The sequence below is a fragment of the Erythrolamprus reginae genome, chromosome 3, assembly GCF_031021105.1.
Source record: "Erythrolamprus reginae isolate rEryReg1 chromosome 3, rEryReg1.hap1, whole genome shotgun sequence".
Taxonomy (NCBI): Eukaryota; Metazoa; Chordata; class Lepidosauria; order Squamata; family Dipsadidae; genus Erythrolamprus; species Erythrolamprus reginae.
The window spans coordinates 209,406,582-209,425,658 of NC_091952.1; the positions used below are offsets into that span (position 1 = coordinate 209,406,582).

The 19,077-nt window shown below is 33.6% G+C and overlaps 1 protein-coding gene across 5 annotated transcripts in view; it reads right to left on the reverse strand.

Moving 5' to 3' along the window:
- Positions 1-234: 234 nt before the first annotated feature.
- The window catches only part of PCMTD1 (protein-L-isoaspartate (D-aspartate) O-methyltransferase domain containing 1), a 46,786-nt gene continuing 27,943 nt past the window's right edge, over positions 235-19,077 (reverse strand). For 3 of the 5 annotated variants that reach the window (XM_070747739.1, XM_070747738.1, XM_070747742.1), the window contains 3 exons: positions 7,817-7,988; positions 5,803-5,926; positions 235-2,568 (listed from right to left, as the gene is read on the reverse strand). In XM_070747739.1, the coding sequence (XP_070603840.1) occupies positions 2,198-2,568; positions 5,803-5,926; positions 7,817-7,988 (667 nt within the window). In that variant the 3' untranslated portion in view covers positions 235-2,197. Of the gene's footprint in view, positions 2,569-3,978; positions 4,033-5,802; positions 5,927-7,816; positions 7,989-17,704; positions 17,879-19,077 lie in introns of those variants that run through there. The other 2 variants (XM_070747741.1, XM_070747743.1) reach the window with 2 other exon arrangements.

The following is a 19,077-nucleotide window of genomic DNA, read 5'->3' on the forward strand; positions in this document are numbered from 1 at the left end:
GTCCCAGAAGTTGGCAACTTTTATCAGTAATAAACTATTTTGATTTTGCTACACAAATAAACACAGCATCTTTGCTCTTCAATTTTCCCAGTAACATAATTTCCAATCAATTAATATCTTTTAGAATTCTGAATGAGAATTTGTAGAGAGATACAATTTTGCAAAAAGGTACAATGTAGTTGAAACAGGAAGCATGCCAGACATTTTTACTGGAATGATGACTAGAGATTTAACTTCAATTTATTCTGAATTTTATTATTTTATTTTAAAATACAAATCCAAAAATGTGAAGTAAACTTATACACAAACAAAAAATGCTTCAATAGCTAAAAAAATTACATAATATTTATAACTCTTCTATTGTCTATCTGAACAAGTTTACAACAGGAAACACAAGAAATCATTCTTCAAGAAACAATCTGTATAAATTTCTGGGAAAACCTTTGCACTCTGAAAATTGAGAAAGTATGAAAAACCAACACTAGAAGATAATTGTTTTTCAAAATATCTTAAACTTTATTTCAGCTAATAAAATACACTGGATTTGTCAATGCAGTAGTTTCACTATATAAGCCTGCCATTTGTCAGTTTCTGTTGCTGCAAAATAAGACTGGCATACTTTTCTAGTAATACATGTTATTTGTTAGTGTTAATTTTTTGAAAACTACTCTACATTATAACCCCTGAAGTTTTTCCCCAGTGGAATTTAATTTGATAATTGCAAGGGAGGGGGACATTATTTTGTACGTAAAGAAAAAAAAGCCCATGTATTTCACAGACTGCTCAAACTTTTTATAATACTATGAAGTGGACATGAGTAAAAAGACTTATGTAGATGGAATAGTTGATTTCTATTAATTCTGAATGTGAGAACATATATATATAGCAGTCATCTACTGAATCTGCTTTATGTATCTACAATAATAAACTGTATAGTAATCATCTCCATAAGGAATGCTATTAATTGGCCCCAAAGATTAGGTGTCTTCAACAATTATAAGTTTTAAAGCATATTTTGAAATTTCTTTCATTCACTTAAAGCTAGTAGAAAGATGCTCTAAAAATGATCCTTTAAATATTCAATAAAAATGCAGATGGAACATTATAGTCAAGCAACATGAGTCCACACGCTTGCAAAGAGGAAAACTAATATCAAGCGTAAAAATGAAATGCATCTTCCCTTATCTGCAATAAATAAGGTACAGAATCAGTTAAAGTGCATTGCTGAACAAATCCTTGAATTCTATTATTACTGCTATGCAAAAAAGCAATAAAAGATTGTTTTCATATGTTCTATTCTATAAAGATGTAAATATAGTAGCTGAAATTACAATCTTTTATAAATGAAATATGTTTTTTGTACCATTAAGTTTAAAAATAAGTCATACTTTTTCCTAAATGCTGGAAAGTTAAGAAATCAATCATTGGCTGGTGTTAAAGAAAATATTTTTTAGAAATGCTATAGTCAGTATGTTTTTAAGGCTGAGAGAGAGAGAGAGAGAGAGAAAGAGAGAGAGAGAGAGAGAGGCAGGGAGAAACAGAGATGGAAAAGCAATCATTTTTCTTGACATTTTTTGGCAAGAGATATATAAAAGAAAATTATCTGTCATTTCTAAATTTGAATGCATACATTACACTAAAGCAAGCTCATTCAATGTCTACTGCTATTGCACTTCTGTATTCCTTTGAACACACTTACTTCAACACAGTAACAATGATTTGCAATCATGGTAAATAAAATGTTCCAATTCAGTGACATGAAGAATGTCTGCTTGTTTAAAAACTTGCTTAAGTGAATGCAGACCATCCTTATTGTTATCTGAATACACTTTTATTCACTTATATAAAAAATGTTATTAATTCTCATCAATACAAATTTGTCAGGGAACGAAAAGATTTATCATGCAAACTCTTAATTAATGCTATATATTGGTGTGGAACCCATTTCTAGTCAAGTTAAAACAATATTTCCTGGCGGGTGGGGGGGGGGGGGCGGGAGAAAAGGTAACAAAATAGGATTTAAAATAGGAAACTACTGCTGAATCCAAGTCCTTGTAGCAAAGTTAAGACAAGTTATGTTTTGATTCATCACAGCTCTAAAGCCTTGTTGAAAGTTTACTGTACTTAAGTAAATGCTACATTTCAAGGATTAAGAAAATATCAAGTAGGCATTATTATTTTTACTTAAAAGCAAAGGCTATTTTTCTCTGTAGTATGTCAAGTAGGCTTTTAGAGATTCAGGGAGTGGTAGATTCATAATCTTTTCGCGCAATAAATTTTGCGGAGGTTCCTCTGTTTTCAAGACTTCATTTTGATCTTTTTCATCATCTTCTTTATGGTCTTCCTCCATCTTTTCATCTTCTTCACTATCTAGAGGCTGAGGAATGAGTTGATTGCCAACAAACACGTAGGTATTAATCCTGCGTCTACGACACCGTCTGCGTTTACGTTTTGGTGGAGGTTTTTGTGTAATACCTTTGGTTTGCATTTCATCATTTACATAGTTTCTAAGGGTGCGTCTAATGTAGATCCGAGCCAAATCCTGTAGATTCCTAACAGCACAGGGAGCTATAAACAGAAAAAAATTAAATTAAACAAGTCATAGTACCTAAATTACACCATAAAGTATTTTGAAGTGAATCATTAAAAATATTGAACTAAATTTAAAATATGTAAAGGCAGCAATCACTTTTCTGGCATGATTTCTTGATAACTTTGTCAAAGGACCTTGGAAGGCAGTGTTTTTGTAATTTCTTCCAATGGCTTCTTTTGCTCCAATATTATTATTTATCCAATATTATTATACCAGACACCATCATGAACATTTTGAAACAGGAGTTTCCCTATATTCCAAATATTTTTTTTAAATATGAGGAGTACTTGTTGCCATTTTGCAAGAAAACAGGCAAGTTCAGAGCACACCAAGGACCCCTTATTTCAAACCTGAGCTACAAATATTCTCCTTTATTGGAATTTTAAAATATTTTTCAAACTTGTGTCCAATATAAAGAAGTTTGTATTAACATGGTTCATCAAACAAAAAATAGGAGATGACAGAACAATGAACATATTACAATTAACAATGAACAATAAATCAGATATAACTTTAAAAATGTTAAAAATTTACACTTATTTATTTTCAATCATCATTTTTGCCTACTCATTTACTTGCTATAAATTAATTCCATCCTGGCAGCAGAGGCATGCTATGGATTCCATCAGTCAAGAAACTTCAGCTAGTGGAGGACAGGAGAAGAACTTTTTCTGTACTGGCTCCTGGCCTTTGAAACATCATGCCCCTTGAGGTCAGATCTGCCCCCTCTCTCTTGGCCTTTCATAAGAGTCTGAAAACCTTGCTCTTACAATTGGCTTGGCACCACATTGGGGACATCTCTTGCTGCAGATGATTAGTAGACTAAAAAGATCCCGCTTCCACCCTGTTCTTTGTTTGTAATGTTTTAATGTGTAAAACATTAAAAACAATAGTGCAAATCTACATGGAGGGATGTATGCAGTGGCGTACCCCAAGGCTCTGTTTTAGGCCCAGTACTCTTCAACATCTTCATCAATGTCTTGGATGAGGGGATAGATGGGGAACTTATCAAATTTGCAGATGACACCAAACTGGCAAGAATAGCCAACACTCCAGAAGATAGGCACAAAATACAGAAGGATCTTAACAAACTTGAACAATGGGCACTATCTAACAAAATAAAATTCAATGGTGAAAAAAGTAAGGTTCTACATTTAGGCAAGAAAAACAAAATGCACAGGTACAGTATATCTGGTACATGGCTCAACAGAAGTAACTGTGAGAGGGATCTTGGAGTCCTAGTGGACAAACATTTAAATATGAGCCAGCAGTGTGCAGCAGCTGCAAAAAAAGCCAACACAGTTCTAGGCTGCATTAACAGAAGGATAGAATCAAGATCACATGAAGTATTAATACTACTTTATAAGTCCTTGATAAGGCCATACTTGGAATATTGCATTCAGTTTTGGTCACCACAATTCAAAAAGGATGTTGAGACTCTGGAAAAGTGCAGAGAAGAGGAACAAAGATAATTAGGGGACTACAGGCTAAAACATGAAGAACGATTGCAAGAACTGGGCATGGTTAGTTTAATTTATTTTATTTTATTTATTTATTTATTATTTAGATTTGTATGCCGCCCCTCTCCGAAGACTCGGAGAAAAGAAGGACCGGGGAGATGTGATAGCAGTGTTCCAATATCTCAGGGGTTGCCTGAGTCAGAAGAAGAAGGAGTCAACCTATTCTCCAATGCACTTGAAGGTAGAACAAGAAACAATGGGTGGAAACTAAACCAGGAGGGAAGTAACTTAGAACTAAGGATAAATTTTCTAACAGAACAATTAATCAGTGAAACAGCTTGCCTCCAGAAGTTGTGAATGCTCCAACACTGGAAGTTTTTAAGAAGATGTTGGATAACCATCTGTCTGAAGTAGTGCAGGGTTTCCTGCCTAAGCAGAGGGCTGGACTAGAAGACCTCCAAGGTCCCATTGTTATCATTATTATTATACTATGTAATATTTAAATTTTTATGATGTTATAAATCTCCAGGTCGCTTGACAATGAGATGGGCAGCATATACATTTAATAAATAAATAGACAGTTTGGCTATCCAATTGAGGAAGAAATTGATTGACTGCAGGCAATAAGTGAGCTGCCCCAAGTTTTTGGAGAAGGGCGGCATACACATCTAATAAATAAATAAAATAAACCAGAAGAAATGTGTGCTCACATTTGTGAACTGGTAGGGAAGGAAGTGAATACCACCTCTGTTTTGGCCAGTCATTATCTCTCAGCCCAACTTACCTCACAGGATTGTTGTTATGGGTAAAGTAGATGGGCAGCATATACATTTAATAAATAAATAGACAGATAGTTTGGCTATCCAATTCAGAAAGAAATTGATTGACTGCAGGCAATAAACCAGAAGAAATGTGTGCTCATATTTGTGAACTGGTAGGGAAGGTAAGTGAATACCACCTCTGTTTGGGTAAAGTAGGAGAAGAAAAGGTATTTAGGCCTGTTTACCATATTGAGTTATTTATAAAAATAATAAAACCAAAATATAATATAAAGTTTATTCTGAAATTTTATTATTTTTACAAATAGAAATAGGCAGGAATATAGTAAGTACAGTAAGTTATGCCACAATATGCCATCCATTAAATTATGTTTTAAGCAACTAGATTTTATTTAATTTACATTAAATTACTGTTAGCAACCAAATCCCAGCAACAATGAATTAATAAATTGTTTTTATCCAGAAATGGGTTAAATTTACATGGTGCACTACCCTTCCATATCAGCAACCCCTAACAACTTTTATTAGCACATCAGCTAGGTTTAAAATTAAAAACAAAATCACAAAATGAAATCAGTAACAAAGTGGATTATAAATATAGTATCCCAGTCAGCCAAAATTGTTCAGCTTCAGGGAGAAAATATTGCAGACAATTGTTAAGCTGAATGTGCGGAGTCCAATGGATTGTTTACATAAATAGAAGACACATTCGTAAGATTTATTACCATTTTTCTCTTAACAGGGAATTCTTGTTAATATATATTATGCTCTTGTTCAGGACCTCAGAAATGTTTTGTAGTTAGGAGTACTTATTTCTTAAAATGTGGCCCAATATATAAAAGAATTATTGAGATTAAGTAAGTGTTTATATGATTTTTTCATTAATTCTTTTTCAAAAACTTTTAGCTACTTTTAGTCTATGTTACAAGGAACTTGCACTATAAGGAAATACACAACAAGTACTACTTACGCAACCCCACACTATCGTTTTTGCTGGTGTCACTTTTGCTTGGCTGTACAAGTGGAGCAAATGATACAGCAAGGATGTTTTTGCTTTCCCAAGTATTCTGTCCAGTTCTGAGGATCTGGGTTAGCTGTATGGAATCATTGAAAGTTAATTATACAAATTTAAGCTTTTACATTAATACTTGTATTTTGCATTTATTTCTCATAGAATGATCTTGCTCCAATAGCCTGAAATAACCTATAGTTTATAATTTATAGAATAGAATAGAATTTTTATTGGCCAAGTGTGATTGGACACACAAGGAATTTGTCTTGGTGCATATGCTCTCAACGTACATAAAATAAAATATACATTTGTCAAGAATCATGTGGTACAACACTTAATGATTGTCATAGGGGTCAAATAAGCAATGAAGAAGCAATATTAATAAAAATCTTAGGATATACGCAACAAGTTACAGTCATACAGTCAACATGGGAGGAAATGGGTGATAGGAATGATGAGAAAAACTAGTAGAATAGTGCAGATTTAGTAGAAAGTCTGACAGTGTTGAGGGAATTATTTGTTTAGTAGAGTGATGGCGTTCTGGAAAAAACTGTTCTTGTGTCTAGTTGTCTTGGTGTGCAGTGCTCTGTAGCAACGTTTTGAGGGTATGCAAGTGAACTTGGGTAAATCTTAAGTCTCGTGGGACCAACGTTGATAAAATGTTGTGGGATTCCAATAAAATTTTACTTCTTAAAAGCTCTTCCTATAAACCAATTGCCAATAATCCTTGGTTTTCAGGGTTTTAGAAAGTGAATTGGATGTAAACTTTGCAACTATTTTACTCCATCCCACTTACACCAAAACCCCTTCAAATAAAAAAGGATTTTATTTTGTTTTTGCTCCAAGTATTAATATCTTCATATCTTTCTGCTTCTTTCTCTCTCAAAATAAAAAAAAGACAGCTACAAAAAAGTTCTATCTACCTCAGAATTTGGATAATATCATAAACAATGAGTTGGTAATAGACATGCTACTATGTGTAATTACGCCTATCACAATCATCACAATTTTGTGATGATTTATGAGTAGCCACATATGGAATTAAGAACATGTTAGCATATTTTTGTCAGTATTTTCCTTCAATTTCTTCAATTGAAATGTTTTTTTTTTAATTAATTGTTGAAATTTATTAGTGGAAATAAACCTACTTAAAAACCTAATTTGTAACTGAAGCAGCCAGTTTCATTTTTTTTCTTTACAGTAATAGCTCTTGAAAAACCCAGGTAGCTATAATCTTTCCTTTCTTCTTCACCTACCCTACTACACACACATTGGAGAAAGAACCTATTGGATATAAGCAAAGTGGCAGCAATGTTTCCAGCTACTTCACCAACGGTTTTTGTTTACAGCACTGGACAGTGCAGAAACATAGAGCTATGTTATTCAGTTTGTGACACTTGCCTCTCCAATAACTGTCTCTATCTGCCTACTAATAAGTTTTGGGGACTCATCTGATAAGCCAGATACAAATAAAGGATTTAAAATATCTCAATTTAAGCAAAGTATTCAAAATTACAAATTAGTAACATTTATTTTTAAACTGCAGTATTCCAGCATGCTAAAAGGCAGAAGTAAGAGCCATTTAATAAAAGGAATGGGTGATTTCAGTGTCTAACAGAGCAGACCATTTAAATCCTGTTTTCCCAAGCCTTTTCTTTGGAAGAAGGGCTCATGGATCATACAATATTGTATAATGTGAATACAATATACACAGTTATTGTATAACTCTTTCAAAATTATTTTTACAAATTCACTAAAAATCAACTACAGGTGGGCTAGAAGAACTGTCATGAAAGATCAAACTGTTCAATTAGAATATTTCTTGAAGACAAAAGGGAATACAATGGGTTTTATTATTGGTCCTCATTCTTCCATTTTATATTCCATTTATAATATAATAGAAATATTAAGAATGTTATTTAAATGTGACAAAAGGAAATACAAATATTAAAAGAAAAAAGATTTAAATCACCTGATCTTCTATAGGCATGACCAGAATGCCTCCAATTTTCAATAAAATTTTCATGTAGTTTTCGTGGTCTTTTTGCACACCTGCTCCACAATAAATCCGGTCATATTGATGACTGTCTGAGGCTATCTGCAAGCAATTTCCAACCACAAATGCAGGTTCACAAAATTCAAATCTGTGGATAAACAAACATTTCATTTTTTAAAAAGTAAAATTAGAAAAATTCAAACATTGTTGAAACTGCAATATCTCTGCAATTAAATGCACAACCAACATTTTAATGTTCCATATCTTTATTTGATTAAAATGCTTTAGTATTGTTTCAATAATGTGCTATTTATTACTAAATATTTTGTAATTTAAAATAAAAATGATAAAATATGGATTTTTTTTAAAAAAAATAAAAAAATAAAGTACTTTAAAAAATACATTGGTATGCCTACAAAAAAAACCAGATGAAAAATATACACCACAATGAACATCTGTAAGGAGAATATTCTGAATGAGAAGTATCACGACTCAGAAGGTACATGACTTCAGAATGACAATCTATCGATTTATGGCATCCACATTGTTCTGCCTGACGGAGCTCAGGCGGTAATTAAGGGTCCAGGAAAGAAGGTCAAACACACACGGGCAGTGATAAACAGCACAATTGTATTAAACACAAAAGAAAAAACTAAACAAACTGTCCTTATTCTTCAGGAGTAAAACATAGTTCTAAGCGAAAGTTCAGATAGATACAAAGTGCATGTGGAGTGAAAAGGCAACCAAAATACAAAGTTCACATAGCAGGAAAGTTCCAGGAGTTCTCCAAATTCACAAGGCACGATGGAAGCAGTGATTCACAGGTTTCCCAACGCCCACTTGCCTGAAAATGCTGATTTGAATCAAAAAAGCACAGAGCAAAGATCTCAAAGCAGGGAACAGCAAAGCCACACAAACCACACAGATAAACGTCCACGGGTTGCCTCTGCCTCTGTTCCCTTTTGTAACTGTAGACCTCACTATGGGGACCACTCCCAGCCCTCATTCTGTGGACCACACCCAAACACAGGTGACACCATAATCACCGTTGATAATCCCGTAATTGAGCCCTACGTTGCATTGCTCTATGGCTACGCATATTGATTATCTGTTCGGCATTCGAATCCAGAGAAGAGAGGCTATCCGATGGGCTACCTGCTAAGTCCCCTGGGCTGTCTGCCAGTTCCTCTGGGCTGTTTGCCAACTCCTCTGAGCTATCTGCCAAATCCTCTGGGTTGTCGGCCAAGTTTTCCTAGCTGTCAGCCAGGCTTTCACAATCGCTCTGTGACGCATCTCTCACAGACATGGGAGCAGGCCAGGCCCAAACACAACACACAGTAGGATCTCCCTAGGCAATCTTAGCAACCATCCAGGTTTATAACAGGGAAAATAATCTTCCAGATAACTCAATGTGAAATTACTCAGTGATTACTATATGCCAATTACAAAATGTGTATCTTAGTAGCTAATATGCAAGCAGTGCAGCTAGCTTTATTATAAATAACATGGTTATGGTCAGATCCTCCTTCAAAAAACTGGCCTTACCTTCCAGGCTAGAAGACAAATGTAGAGCATATTTTAACAATAAGTTATCTTTGTCCAGAATAAACTTTAGCATGCCAACAAAAGCTAGACAATTATGACCATCTTATCCAAGCTTCAAATATTAAAACAATCTCATATTCTAGAACAGGCAGTGCACTGAATATCTCACTAACTCTTATGTGAAAAGAAATATGCAAGCTGTCATGAATCTAACTTATCTTATAATAGGTGCTTTACAAAATTGTTGCCATAAGCTATAGATAAAAGCAATATCAATAACTGAATTTAAACATGCCTGGGATAAACATATATCCATCCTAAGATAAAATACAGAAAATAGTATAAGGGCAGACTAGATAGACCATGAGGTCTTTTTCTGCCGTCAGACTTCTATGTTTCTATGTTTCTATTCAAAAATTCCTTACAACTTCAACATTTTTGTTTCATTCGTTAGATAGTAAGAATTATAGCACTTACAGAAATCATAAAACATCAAAAACAGTGGATGCTTTTAGCACCTTTCTCAATTTTGAAATCAGTCTTAAACATTTTTACATTTATATATTTTAAAATCAAGTTTATTTCTAAAAAAAATATAACACTACAAGATTGTGATCCCAAATTACCTTAACAGAGGAACACTGATGCAAGCAGTACATTCAAACATGATAGCATCTCCTATTAACGCTTATGCTAAAAGTCAGTTTTTAATGAATTGCTTTAAAATCTCTTGAATAGGCTGCAAAGCACCTTTTTTTGTCACTGTAATAATTTTGAACACTTATAAACCAACAAGTCATTAAATGAGGACCTCATATTGTAACTGTATTATATTGAAAATATACAGAATACTCATATTTATCATGGATATAATTTAAAATTCAGCATTTTATAGTTATTCATTTCAATATGAAGCCTGCTAAATTAAGAGTGGGTTCAAAAAGAGATTGTGACAAAGTGACATGTTTGCATCTGGTTGCTCCTTCCCTAGGCTCAAGGAAATATTTTCCAGAAACTGCGTAGTTCCTATGCAAGTCTAAGAATAGCCATGGTTTCTTTAGAGAGTTGCTGTCTGCTACATAAAACACACTTATGATGGGATCAAACACCTTTCCTGCTTTGGTTGTACAGACATTCTTTCAATTGGAATGACTTCTTAGGGATTGTATTTAGTCCCTATTCTTTCTGATTTTACGAAATGTGTCAATTTAGACAGAATACTGTACTTCAATCCAAATGAGTTATTTCAATGATTCATATTTTATTTTCCCTGTTGGAGTGGGCATGCTGCACTTCTAAACTGAGATCATAGATGTGTTTGGAATGTCAGATGGTTGATGTCTATGGAATTTATCAGTCATCCAGATGGTCATAGCTGTCCCCAGGGTGCTTTTTCAAGAGGAAACTGTACCTTCTGGTTTTTCTTTGAAGATGTTTTGCTTCTAATCCAAGAATCTTCATCAGCTCTGACTGGATGGTGGAGAATGGAAGGATGAAGGAATATTGGAAAATCTCAGGAGGACAGAGAGGACTGCTGGTTTGAAAAAAGGGGTCAAAGAGGCCATATATGTCAAAACTAAACAGCCCTCTATCAACAGAGGAGGAGGGATACAACATCTATCTATCTCCAGTCTACCACAGTCTTTTCAATAGTTCCAAGTAAGCTCCACACCCATATCTTGTTGACATAGATAAACCTCTAGCTGACCTTAATGGCTTGCTAAAAGTATGCAAATGACCAGCTGTCTGCAAAGGGTATATATCCTTCCATTCTCTATCATCCAGTCAGAGCCAAAGAAGATTCTTGGATGAGAAAAGTCTTCAAAGAAAAATCAGACAGTCCAGGTGCCTCTTTAAAAAAGCACCTTTGGAATGGCTGATATAGAATTTGTCTGCAACAAAGCTGCTGCTTTTTCTCCTTGTCTTTTGTAGACAGCAGAGTTCTGGAAAACAAACTTGATTTAAGGAACTGCAGATAGATGCTCACAGTTCTACATGCTATAAGGCAGGATTTTTTTAAAAAATTCTGTACATGCAGTGAAGAAACATTTTGCCATGCACAGGTAAATTAAGTAGCCCTAATTCATAGAACATTTCCAATGTGCCTAACAGTAAACTTTACAGATATCAAATAATATATCCAGAATTTATATCAGAGAAGCATTATTAGTGCAAGAAATTTATCTCATTCAACCATCACTGTGCTGATGATTAAATGGGTTCGTAGCATTTAGACTTATATACCGCTTCACAGTGCTTTTCAGCCCTCTCTCTAAGCGGTTTACAGAGAGTAAACATATTGCTCCCAACAATCTGGGTCCTCATTTTACCCACCTCGGAAGGATGGAAGGCTGAGTCAACCTTGAGCCTACTGAGATTCGATCTGCCAAACTGCTGGCAGCCGGCGATCAGCAGAAGTAGCTTGCAGTACTGCACTCTAACCACTGAGCCACTGAGGCTGCTATAATGGTTCATGCTATAATGTAAATCAATCTCTCACAATACAGACTACAGATGTTAAGCAAATTGACTTGTCATATCCTCAGAAAACTTCTATTTTCTTCCACCAAAAGTTCAAAAGATTCAAAAAAGAGTAACAACAGAAGAGAATTGACACTTCCTTGCAATACTGAAGATATATTTCTCAATGGAGAACCATTTTTTGGTGTTTTGGTATTTGGTGATTTTATTAGATTTGACAACTATAAAGCTATATGAAAGATTCCCTCTAATATGACTCCATGTTTACCAGCCACATATATCAGGTGTTACCAGTCCCTAATAATGATTGGAACCTTGCAACCATGATCTTTTACAATGCTTCTATTGAGAGTTGGATGCTACATATAGCCTCTATAGGCTATTTATCTAGAAAAAGACACTTACCCTGTTTCCCCAAAAATAAGTCACCCCCAAAAGAAAGACACAGGAGAAGTTTTGTAGAATTGCCTAATATAAGGCATCCCCAGAAAGTAAGACGTAGGAGACGTTTCGTTTCGCAGCATTCCCAAACAGAACATATATAACATATATTTGAAGAAAGCATAATTGTTGTACATGGAAATAATGGTACGGTAGTAGTAAGAAATTCTTGATAGGATTCACAGTTTGTCTGGTTATGCTGGTTTGTGATGACAACTACTGTACAGTATATAATTAATGTTCATTTTCTTTGTTCAGCAATAAATGTGAATTCTTCTTAATTGATAAAAAAATAAGACATCCCCTGAAAATAAGACATAGCACCTCTTTGGGAGCAAAAATTAATATAAGACACTGTCTTATTTTGGGGAAAACAGGGTATGTATTCAAGGAAATACATTGAGACATACTAAATTAATGGAAAATAATGATACTCTCAGTGATTTGCTATGAGGAAGACAATTGTAATACCATTAATACCAAAGTTATACCATTTGAGTAAAACAGAGCCAATTAAAACCCAAGATAATTTATGGTAATGCATGTTGGGGATGGATTTTAAAGCAGGACTTCAGCAGGCAGGAACCATAGTGAAAACAAACTTTATTTTATAAACAGAAATAAGTTCATTGTGCCAGCTGCGCTTTATCAAGCAGCTTCTAACGAAAACATGGCTGCAAGCACACAAGAAGGTTAGATTAGAATGTGCTCGCTCACATAAGCAAGCGGATATATATATAGGAAACAGAGAAAGATAAGGATTGTGGGAGTGATGCAAGAGGGGGTGTGATCAGAGAAAATAAAGAAACACAGCAACACTTTAACTAAGGAAAGTCTCTGTTGGCTGGCAATCTCAGCGTGACAATGCAAGGGCACAAATTTATGCTTCAAAGGCTGTTTAGATGTCCTGCACCTTTCTCCCATTGTGTAGCTGCATCCAGCTTCCTATGTAACTATGCACTGTTACGGGCTACTCAGATGCACACTAAATATTCTTTTGAAACATCTGAAACTCCATTGGTATTGGAAATGAGCCATTGTACAAATCTGTAGTTAATACAAATAAACACAAGATACCAGACTGTTGTTTTAAAACATTCTTTTTCTTTATAATCAATGAAACAGTATAGTTAGATATAGAATCAGGATGACTTTAAAATTCACACCAGTTAGTGCCACATAATGTGGCCTTCTCACATGTCTACTTCTGGCCTGAGAACAACTAAGTTGTTCTAAAAGTTAATGGTAAAATGTTGTTGTTTTGATTGCAGATACAAAAAGTAACAAAATAATTGTATTTAAATTTTTTATTTAATCTAGTGAGCACAGAAATGAAATGATTATTTAAAAGAAAATACTATTGGAGTAGAATAAGAACTTTCATGTCCTACGCATGTACCTTCTTTATTTAAATAACTTATTACAGCACAAATTTGTTTCAATCAAGTCGCTTGTTAGAACATGGTCAAAGATTGATAAAATGGATAAAACACATTGTAACCCAATCTATTGGCAGAAAATAGATTCACAGATTCACAAGTTCAGAAAAAATCTTCCTTATATTAAAGCAGATGCAAGTAAAATAATTACTTAGGAACTCTAGAAGCCAAAATATGTCCTGTCTTTATGGCTAGCCACTAAGTAAATATAAGTTCATTTCATAATTCAGTCAGAACACATCTATATTTTTCTCACTTCTGCATACGAATCATTAAATATACTCCAGGGAACATAAAAAAAAACAACTGACATTTTGTGCCTGATTTTCTAACTCATTAATTGCAGATATTTTTTAAAAAATAATCGTAATCATATGACCTTTGGAAATACTCTAAAATGGATTGAAACAAATATGGACAAGAATTCATTCAAGACTTCTGCTATATGTGGATAGGAAGAAAGGGAGGGAGGGAGGAAATTTATAGTCTGATGATAAATCTGTAATTTGACAATTTTGATGTAAGAAATTTAACATTAAACATACAGGAGAGCACTGTCCTTATATAGCTTTCTGCTAATCTATATAAATTATATCTGCTAGTAAGTAATCTGATGAGTGCTAGTGCATATTACATCAATCTTGAAATCCCAGTATCTTCTAAAATAAATAGAACCCAAATCTCATATAAAAGACTCTTAAACTAAAGAGGTCATGTCAGGACCGATTGGGCTAAAAATTCTAAGTAGGAGATTACTTTTGGAATAAATTAGACTTTCTGATAGGTGATGATTTATGATGGTCTAATATATCAGAAAGGTAAGATTGAATTTACATGTTTATAGAGTCCCTTCCCTTTATGCAGAAGGTATACATGTTCTATTGATCCACCCCTGAAGGCTATTCAGGACTTCTAAAAATATTGTTTATCTAACTTGGGGGCAATATGCTGACTCTATTAACCACTGACAAAAGGCTGTAAAGCACTATGAAGTGGTATATAAGTCTAAGTGCTATTGTGAACACAGAATTGATCCACCCCTGAAGGCTATTCAGGACTTCTAAAAATATTGTTTATCTAACTTGGGGGCAATATGCTGACTCTATAAACCACTGACAAAAAGCTGTAAAGCACTATGAAGTGGTATATAAGTCTAAGTGCTATTGTGAACACAGAATTGATCCACCCCTGAAGGCTATTCAGGACTTCTAAAAATATTGTTTATCTAACTTGGGGGCAATATGCTGACTCTATTAACCACTGACAAAAGGCTGTAAAGCACTATGAAGTGGTATATAAGTCTAAGTGCTATTGTGAACACAGAATTGATCCACCCCTGAAGGCTATTCAGGACTTCTAAAAATATTGTTTATCTAACTTGGGGGCAATATGCTGACTCTATAAACCACTGACAAAAAGCTGTAAAGCACTATGAAGTGGTATATAAGTCTAAGTGCTATTGTGAACAGAGTTGCAGCAGTTTGTTGCAACAGGAATTAAGCTTTCCTCTTCTGCCACTTCAAATTGTTTTTCACATTTATAACTTTTGTGGATTACCATAGTTTCATTTTTTTTTTAGATTATACAGTAAGGACACTAAGTTCTCTTTTTGAAATATGCTGTTTCCAGAGCCAAATAAGGGTTTTCCCCAAGGTGTATCATATTTTAATATTTTCAAGTTAGCAAAGCATGAGAACTTTATCATCAGATATTTTCCATATATTTCTAACTATGGTAAGCAAAATGAAAATTGTCTTGATGTAGCACATTTAAATAAAATTATCACATTACATGTTTGCTATTTTTCCTAGTTCTTAATTAGCCATAGCATTTTTTAAGAGAAAATAACTTGATTACAACTGTATTCTGAATATAATACTGTAACAAACTATATAATAATTGGAAGTGACAAGTTCAGGTTTAAAGAAAAAAGTATCAGCAAAGTAGGTGGCAACAATGACTTAATGGTCAGTATACTGGCATATCACAATGATTGTGCTAAACCATAATTTTGAAGAACAAAGTTTAAATATTCAATTACCTTAAACTGGACTACTTATTACTTTCTTCTGTATTTCTTAAAATGATAAAATAGGAAAGTTATCTTTTATACTATTTTAATATAGTTTATATAGTTAATATTATTTATTAGATTTATGTTCCATTTCACGATGCTACCCTTTAGTTTTCCTGAAAAGGGAAATTATAATTGACCTAAATTAACACCTGAGAATATGTAGCTGAGGAAAAAATCTATTGAAACTACAAAGTCCTTAATTTAATTATTCATATAGCTCTAAATGGAACATATGGCATAAATGTGGTAATAAAATTAGTTTTATTTGGGTACAGATGCATTAAGTGCTATAGAGATTCTGTAAAGATTACCTTCAGTCTTGGTAAAAATTACATTTCATATCAAAACATGCAAATCTATATTGGTACTATACTCATCTGAAGTTAGGCTTTTTTAATGTTTTCCAAACTATTTTGTCTAACACAAGTGTAAAATACGCATTTATCAAACTTTCAAATAGGTATACAGTATTTAATATATACAGTATAGTATATAGTATATATTTTATATTTAAAAACTGTTATTACTGATGCAGTTTAAACTAATTGCTTCTGAAATCACCAAAATGTATTGCTTAGCTGTATTTCCATATTAAATCTGTATTGACTGTATTCTGTATAATTTTGTCTTGAAAACTGAGCACTCTTTCTTTCAGTATGTTAGCAGAGTCTAATATTTATCCATCAACTTCATGAGTCAAGAAAACTCTCTTAATCAGAGGAAACGTTTTACAAGGGTTGGTTTTGTTTTGTTGTTTTGGTTTTGGCCAAAGAATGCCAGAAAAAATAGCGAGAAAGCATAAGAGCATTGGAAATAGACGTTTATGGTAACGGAGGTAAAATTTTGCACATGAAATATTTATCAGGAAGAACTTTAATTTTATTGTGTTCAGTGATTAAAGCCAGCATATTAGCCTTACAGTACACAGTAATGTGTTTGCTAATAACAGAGGTTTGTTATACGCAAAAAGTATTTTTTTATCCTGATTTCAATGCCTTCATGTAGAAAGTTTGGCAACCGGATGAAGCAAATGCAATAGATGCAATTCTGTTTTACAGGATCCTCAATTATTCTGCTGTTCTTTTTTTACCTGAATAAGAGACTTCCTTATTTTGATGAAAATGTCTAAGTTCAATGTGCTTGCAAAGCATGATGTAAATATAGTGTACAGCCACAGTGTCTGCTAAGAGAATCTTAAATTTTTCCAACCAAAGCAACATGAAAAATACTCAAAGGATTGATTGATTGATTGATTTGTTTGTTTGTTTGATTGATTGATTGATTTTATGACGCCCTTCTCCTTATACTCAGGGCGGCTTACAACATGTTAGCAATAGCACTTTTTAACAGAGCCAGCATATTGCCCTCACAATCCGGGTCCTCATTTTACCCACCTCGAAAGGATGGAAGGCTGAGTCAACCTTGAGCCGGTGATGAGATTTGAACCGCTGACCTACAGATCTACAGTCAGCTTCAGTGGCCTGCAGTACAGCACTCTACCTGCTGCGCCACCCCGGCTCTCCCCGGATTATGTTTTGCTTGCTTTTATAACAAGTAAATTTATCATGGTTCTAATTTCAATAACAGCAGTTTTTAAATCTGAAAACTGTAGATTGCTACTATTTTTTTTCAAATAACCAATTACCTTTAAAATGACATATTTATTCAAGTGGCAATTGAATAAAAGGCCTTTATTTTTGTTGTGGATCAGCAGAAGCTTCTTTTCTAGTCTTCACTGTATTAATTGAACTAAAACATACTGTTTTATTCCTGGGAGTCTGAATAAGTGGACTTCCTTTCCTTCTGCAGATATTAGCAATTAAAAATATTGTCTTATTAGTAATTTTTTCCAGTAGTAATACTACAATTGTTCTCACTTACCATTGCAGAAAGATGACTCTTTCATTAACGAAAGTTGAACAGTTGGTATCCTTGCCCAGAAGGAATCATATCAGCTTTTGCACTTGGGGGATTGGTAGAGTGCTAGCAGGTGGGCAATCTAGCACTGCCCCGTGGCTCTCCCTCCAAGACGGATATTCTACATCTAGAAGCTGACTGGGAGCAGAAAAGACAACATATTCCCCTTCAATAAACAAGTGAAGAGGAGTCCTGGCATTGCAACATTTGTGCATTAGACAGCCATAAGGATCCTTCTAGTTTCAAAATTTAAAGTGAACAGCATTGCTAATTAATTTTCAAAATGAGGGCAATGCAATGACTTAAACTTACAAAATGTTTCTCCTATAGATTGTCCAGATAAAATAGAAAGTTGTGGTTTGCTGCCTAAGGTAATGATTTCTAGTTAAATTAAATTTTTAAAGGAAGAAGGTCTTGCCTTCATGTGTTTCACAATGATATCTCCATTTCAAAAAGGAGCTAGAAGATGAACTTACTGCTAAAATAACTTTGGTAATTTTTCCAACTGCCATAAAGTTAAATATATAGAAAATTTTACTTTGAAAATATAGATTTAAATGTCAGAAAATTTAAGAAATGTCACAAACCTATTTGTGAACAGACATTTCTGAGAGTTTTGAACTCACTTTGTCATTTTAGATATCTATACATAGAAAATCATCAAAATTAACCTAAAAATTCTACCCTATTATTGAAAATACCATGACATCTATGCCAAAGAATACATTGCTTCATTTTCTGATTAGTTGAATATACTGCTTTTTCCAAAGCAAATATGATATACATTTCCAAAGGTGATTCCTTGATAAATATAGCTCTACTTATGTTCATCAAAATACTAATATTAATAATTCTTAAAACCAGATCACATGGGCCAGTAATCATTCAAATTGTTTACATTTCCAATTTGAAGCTGAGAAAAACCTTTAGATTAATTATTGTATGATAACTGATTTAAAATACTATCCCAGTTTCAGCCCATTCTTTCCAATGAAACATTTTTACTATCTATTTCTTAGCATGGACGTCTTTCAGAGAGTAAAATATTTTTCTCCTTATTTATTTATTAAAATATAGTTATAGAAGAGGTAGTACAGTATTAATAAGTGGACAAAGAAAATTTTGTAAGTTATACAATTAACATTCATTTTAACATTAATAAAATATAAACCAAAGTAGAATGAATTTTTTTTGGGTGATATTATACACAACACACACACACACACTTTATTTATATACAGTGGGAGCTCTACTTAAGAATGCTTCTACTTAAGAACTTTTCTAGATAAGAACCGGATGCTCAAGATTTTTTGGCCTCTACTTAAGAACCATAAGAA